We start from the raw sequence: 6,062 nt of genomic DNA, 5'->3' as shown, positions 1-6,062 counted from the left end.
TGTGTGTGTGTGTGTGTGTGTGTGTGTGTGTGTGTGTGTGTGTGTGTGTTATTGTCGAGAGGAAGAACTGGCGCCTTAGTGTTTGTGCCGATCGAGCTCGTTCAACCTTGGCAACCGTAACCGAGGCTCCATTATGGGATGGGCATGGTTAGGTTGTTGACTAGGCAGTGCATCAATGTTCAACAGCTGTGTGTGCCATGTGGGCAGCCATAGAAAGCCATTAAACGCATGTACACACACACACATCTCACATAGTTTGCCTTTAGTTGCATTAGATACTCTTGCCACTTGATTACGCCACAGCAGTAAAAACTGAAATTACAATTACGCACATTGCCGGTTGGCAGGCATAATGGGCACACAAACTCACTTCACTCACACACACACACACACACACACACACACACACTGATAGATACTGACACACGGGAATTGTCGGGGGATTCTTCCTGGTGGTAATAATAAAGCACTCGGCGCACACCTGATGGCAGTGTGGGGTCGGGGCTTAGCGTGGCCTCTCCAGCGTAGCGGGGAAATGACGAGCCAATAACTGCAATTAAACATGCAGTATAATGGCTAATCAAATTGACAGCCTCGGCTGTTCGCATGCCTCTCTCACAATGGCTTATCACAACAAACTATTACGAGGGAGGGTATTTCAGGCCTGATCCCCTCTTTTCTTTCTCTCTCTCTCTTCCTCACTGTCTCTGATTCTCTCCGTCTCTCACTTCGTTCTGTCTTTACCCTTTTGCTCATTTTTTTCCCTCTCTTTCGCTCCCACCTCTCTCTCCCTCTCTCTCTCTCTCTCTCTCTCTCTCTCTCTCCCCCCCCCCTCCTTCCCTCTGGCAGGCTGTCGTGTGGCTCCAGTTAATTGCAGTGGAGATTAACAAAGCAAGCAAATTTGTTTTCTCGCTTTACCGTGTCACACCGAGGAAGGGAGATGTTTTCAGGGAGGAATATAGTCGTATGTGCCGAGTGCGCGTTTCGTAGAGTCTGTTTCTCAAACTGGTAAATGGGGTTTATTAATCCGTTGCCCTGTCGCGATCTCCAATCTGCGCTCTTGTAAGGCTAACATAATGGGGATTCATAACCTGTGTAAACACACATGAAGTAAAGGGATGATGAGTTACCTGTATCCAACACATTGTGACATAACGGTGTGTGTTTTTGTTCAAAGAGAGTTTGAGAGAGAGAAATGCTGCTTTCCCACCATGTCAGCACAATTGGAAGAACAGAGAAAGCGTACTATTATAACTCCAAATGTGGACTGTTATTAAGATTATTCTCATTATTGAATAATCTGCATTTGCTGTTGATTAACTGACTAATCGTTTTAGCTCTAACGCATTATTATAACATAGTTAGCTCCCCTCTGCTAGCTTTGTGTCCAGATGAACGGCATTCGAGCTTTAACGAGCTACTGGCCTTGTGTTGCATATCTGAAGTTGTTAACGAGTGAAAGCGGCATCAAACAAACAGTTTAGCTCCTTTCTTAGCTCGCTGTGTTCATTTTAAAAGGCTGTTCAGATCTTTGATACTTGAATGTACCAACATGTTGATTTTAATATGTAGCTGACAGATTGGAATAAAAGAAATACAGCCTTCTGAATCTGGCACATTTTATTAAGCTGCTCCATAACTGAAGGTACTAATTTCAGTGATATGAGTGAATATTGTGAGAGTGCGACTCCTGAACCTGATGTGAAGCTATCGGCTAGAAAGAAGTCATCTCACTACGAAACTGCTTTTGGTTGTACGGTGGTGTTGCAGAGCGTCTTTTACTCTGACAGGCTGCATCCAACACACAAACTGGGAACAGCCAAAATATAATTTTAGTCCTGCCATCGCGTTAATCACGGAGTACACGTTTGTCATTTTAACTTGCTGAAAACAGCAGTCGGCTAAAAAACAAGAGGAACTAGCTGAATGTTTTGTACACTGAGCTTTGCTGGTGAGAAAGACAGAGGAGTACAGTTTCTCTGTTATTATTACACTTTACATTCAATATGATATCATCATCAGATTGTTCACCTCGTGTTTTTGCCACAGCACCCATGTTTAATCCCTGTTGGTGTGTGTGTGTGTGTGTGTGTGTGTGTGTGTGTGTGTGTGTGTGTGTTTTCTCTCCAGTACTCCGAGAAGGCCCTGTACAACCAGCTCTGCTTCTACCGGTTCATCTTTGACTGGGACCATTCAGCAGCCAAACTGCCACAGGGGGATGAGAGAAGTAAGACTTGTACCTAAAAGTATTTTTCTATTTGCTGCATGATTCATTTCCAAAGTTTCTAAAACGAGTTGTGACTTTAAAAAAAATTCTATCATATTTTATTCATTTTGTTATTATCGTTCTGCAGTTCCGCCTTTCGGAGCTGAAATCAAGTTACCAGAACGGCTATTGAAGTTTGAATTTTGATGTCCTAACAATGCTTCCTCACAAATACACATGCAACATAGCATTAGCAATCAATGGCTCAACGTAAACCTTTTACCCAGGCTACACTTACAGTATTCACCAATGATGTGACACACACACACACACACGAGTAGCGGAGTATGGGCATTGGCTATGGGGAGGGGGGGTTAAGGACATTCAGCTCGTCGCGTCGACAGCCCTAATTTAGGAGACGGATTCAATCACACACACATACAGAATGCAAAACGCTCCAATCACTGGAAGAAAGAAGGAAAGAGCCCTCCATCGCTCTGCCTCTACCCTTACCCTCACTGTCCATCTACTGCCTACTCTCCTTTGCTCTCTCTCCCTCCCTTTCTCTCTCTCTCTCCCTCTCTTGGACAGGCACTCGTTTGGCTGTGTTGATTGAAAACAGGTTTTAGATTTGGGGAAATGATAGGGGGAGTAATGGGCGCGCTGACGAAAGGATAGCCCTTCTCCTATAATGGGACATGGAGCGTATATTTCCCCCCTTGGACTCAAATAGACGCTACTCCAGCGCTCTGGGCGCGCTCAGTAGGCGTCAGCCCCAAGGCCTCTTTACCCATAGTTCTCCCTGATTGATGTCACTTGATTAGAAAGGGCCGCTGGGCCGAGTGATTTATTTATTTGATTTAATATTTATGTATGTATGTATGCTTAAACTCGGCGACTGGGTGTGCCAGTCGGAAACCTGAGCGAGGCAGTGAGCCAGCAGAGGTAAATATAACGTGTAATCAACAGATGACCACTCAGAAGACGGAGGGAGCTGAAATGTAGGGATTGGGACGGTGTAGGGGGTACTAACATGATTATAGCCTCAATTTTTGCTTTGTTTTATTTCTGTCTTTGCCCACAAGTAAGAAATAATCGCCAATCAATGGTTTGGCCTCCCCCGTCCTTCATGTCCCTGTGCTTTGCAGTGTTCTTAGTTTGTGGAGCAGTTCAGCAGCTCGTCTCGTGACGGCCGCACGCATTTTGTGTGTCCTCTGACACCAGATCAGTGCCTTTCACCAGGAGTCAGACATTTCCACACATGCTGTCTGTCCACTTACTATTTCAAGATCAGACACACTTCCAATGCTCGAGTGTTAACCGTGGCTGTAGACCGGTGGTTCCCCCAAAATAAGGTAATGTCTATTTACGACACGCTGTTACAGGTTGCAGTGGAAACCCCCGGGCACACTGTCGCACGTATTTCTTATATATTTACAATGTCATCAGGCCTCAGGACTATCTATTAAAGATTACTGAAGAGTCTCACCCGTTGACACATGCTGAAACCTGTACAGTTTACCGAAGCTTACAAACAGTTTAGACGTTCTGTAAACAATTTATTGGGAGGAAAAGTGTCTTTATGGACCGCAATGGGGTCACCCAGGACTCACCTGTTCGCCCACCAGCTGTGGGTTGTTTACCCACTACACCACGTCCAGACGCCATCGTGTTTACTTGTTTCCGACTCTGTCAGACGAGAAGCAACTGCGTTCCTCTTTTCCCACATCGTCCCCAAAAAACATCCGTTTGAGAGACAGAACACGCGGCTGAAACACCCAGTACCCGGCACCGCCCAGCACTCTGCAGAGTTCACATTCACAACAGATTTCCACTGACTTGGTATCACAGTGACGGCCACCACAAGCTCTACTTGTAGTACCCAGAATACCCGGCATGGACGTCTGTTATCCAGCCAGGAGGTTGTATTCATGGCAAATCTGTGGGTCACTGGGTTGTCGATAAAGTTTTGCAACGTGTGTGTGTGTGACAATATCGGTTAATCTCATCCGGCAACACTGACAAACCAGTGTCTCCACCAGATGATTAATATCCAACACACGCTGCTTTCCTTATAATGCTGAAGGATGCATGGAGACACACACACACACACACACACAATCATGCTGCTATAAAATATAGGTTTACGGCGTTATCCCTCAGTCCCGGGGCAGTAATACCCCACATTACTGCATTACACACCCAGGGGCCACACTGCTCAGATTACAGGGAGCAGACGTACAATCCTATACACCCTACTCTACTGTTGTGTTCTCCCTGTGAGGTGTGTGCATGTACTGTACACCTGAAGAGATTCAGCAACACATTCAACCTTCATGTGCTACTAGAAGAGCTGGTTAGAAGGAATCAGAAGTTTCAAATGCAACTTTGCTTAAGATCACAAACAGTTGATTCTGGTCTTCAGTGACGATTGGTCAACGGAATAAATAAGTCCAAAGTATAAACTACACTTCTTATTTTAAACCAGCAATGAATTGAATGTATTAACAAGTACTGTCTATGTAGTCGAAGCCTGATGAGATCTCGTATATCACTAGTGTGTGTGTGGCTCTTTAGGTCTGCGTATGTGTGTCAAGTGCTTTAATGTTTGCTTATCTTTTGTTTACTTGACTCCGGGAAATATTAGTATTGTACACATAGTTTACAAGCACGTTGTATAGAAATAGCTTTACATAAAAGAGCTCTGAATCAACGCTGGATGTAATTTGATGTGTGTGTGTGTGTGTGTGTGTGTGTGTGTGTGTGTGTGTGTGTGTGTGTGTGTGTGTGTGTGTGTTGCAGTGCTCCAGAGTTTTTATGTGTGCACATTCGCCTGCCTTCGTCTTATCTACATGTATATTGCATTTTTGTGCCTGATTGCTGCAACTGAGTAAAACATGGAGGTAATTTCAACCGCTGCAGGAGATCTCTAATACATTATACACACACACAGAGGCGTGCGCGCACACACACACTATGAAAAAACAAACATGCTGTCCGTTCTTTCGCTGGGAACATCCCGTATCAATGACTTTCAAATCATTTCATGTCACTTTTCTTCTCTCTGTCTCCCCTGCTCCATCTTTTTTTATCTCTCCCTCCCTCCCTCCCCCTCTCTTTCCCTTCTTTTTCCTCCCCCCCCCCCCCCCCCCCCCCCCCCCCTCCAGGTCTCAATCTTGAGTGTGGGCAGTATGATTGCGTGTGTGAGCAATAATGTAATTTTGCCGCATTGATAAAATATAAATTGTCCTTGAGCTGCGCTTTTCTAATGATCCATTTACCGACAGCTTCCCTGCCACCTCTCAGCACTCTGCGTTCGGTCCTCTTCTACCCTCCCACTCCTCTTCCTCTCGCTCACTATCTTCTCTCTCTCCTCCTCTTTTCCTCCTCTCCCTCCTCCATCTTCTTCCCCCTCTCACTCTCTCCATCTTCCACCCTCCCCATTCCTTTCTCCGGCGATACAAAAGCGGGGTGGCAAAATCCACGGGTGCGATTGTCAAATCAATTATTCATTCTGTGCAATTACACTCACACAAAGAAGTTTCCCTGTGCTCCGAGTGGTGATTAAATTAACTGCTATTCCAGCTGCCCGTCGCCACCAGCCTAATAGAATATTCATGGAGGCGGCCGACGGAATGGCCGATCTCCATTAACTTCATCATGCTCACTTAATTACAGGCTTGTTATTGTATTTACACCTAGTTAGAGCGTGCAGAGCCCCGATCTACTTGTGCCCGGCACCGCCAGAGTACGCGCGAGTGTGTGACAACACCTAGTTAGAGCACAGATAACCCCTGATACACTCACTCTGTGTGTGTGTGTGTGTGTGTGTGTGTGTGTGTGTGTGTGTGTGTGT

General features: G+C 45.6%; 1 protein-coding gene across 1 annotated transcript in view; it reads left to right on the top strand.

Annotated features, from left to right (window-relative positions):
* pola1 (polymerase (DNA directed), alpha 1) overlaps window positions 1-4,209 on the top strand; it is a 37,973-nt gene extending 33,764 nt beyond the window's left edge. Inside the window, exon 36 of the mRNA XM_031850276.1 lies at window positions 2,131-4,209. Coding sequence (XP_031706136.1) covers window positions 2,131-2,244 — 114 coding nt within the window. The 3' untranslated portion in view covers window positions 2,245-4,209. The remainder of the gene's footprint in view (window positions 1-2,130) is intronic.
* The last annotated feature ends 1,853 nt before the right edge of the window (window positions 4,210-6,062 follow it).

This window comes from Anarrhichthys ocellatus, unplaced genomic scaffold, assembly GCF_004355925.1.
Source record: "Anarrhichthys ocellatus isolate YVR2014 unplaced genomic scaffold, GSC_Weel_1.0 scaffold10, whole genome shotgun sequence".
NCBI lineage: Eukaryota > Metazoa > Chordata > Actinopteri > Perciformes > Anarhichadidae > Anarrhichthys > Anarrhichthys ocellatus.
This window is presented reverse-complemented; position numbering and strand designations above follow the sequence as displayed.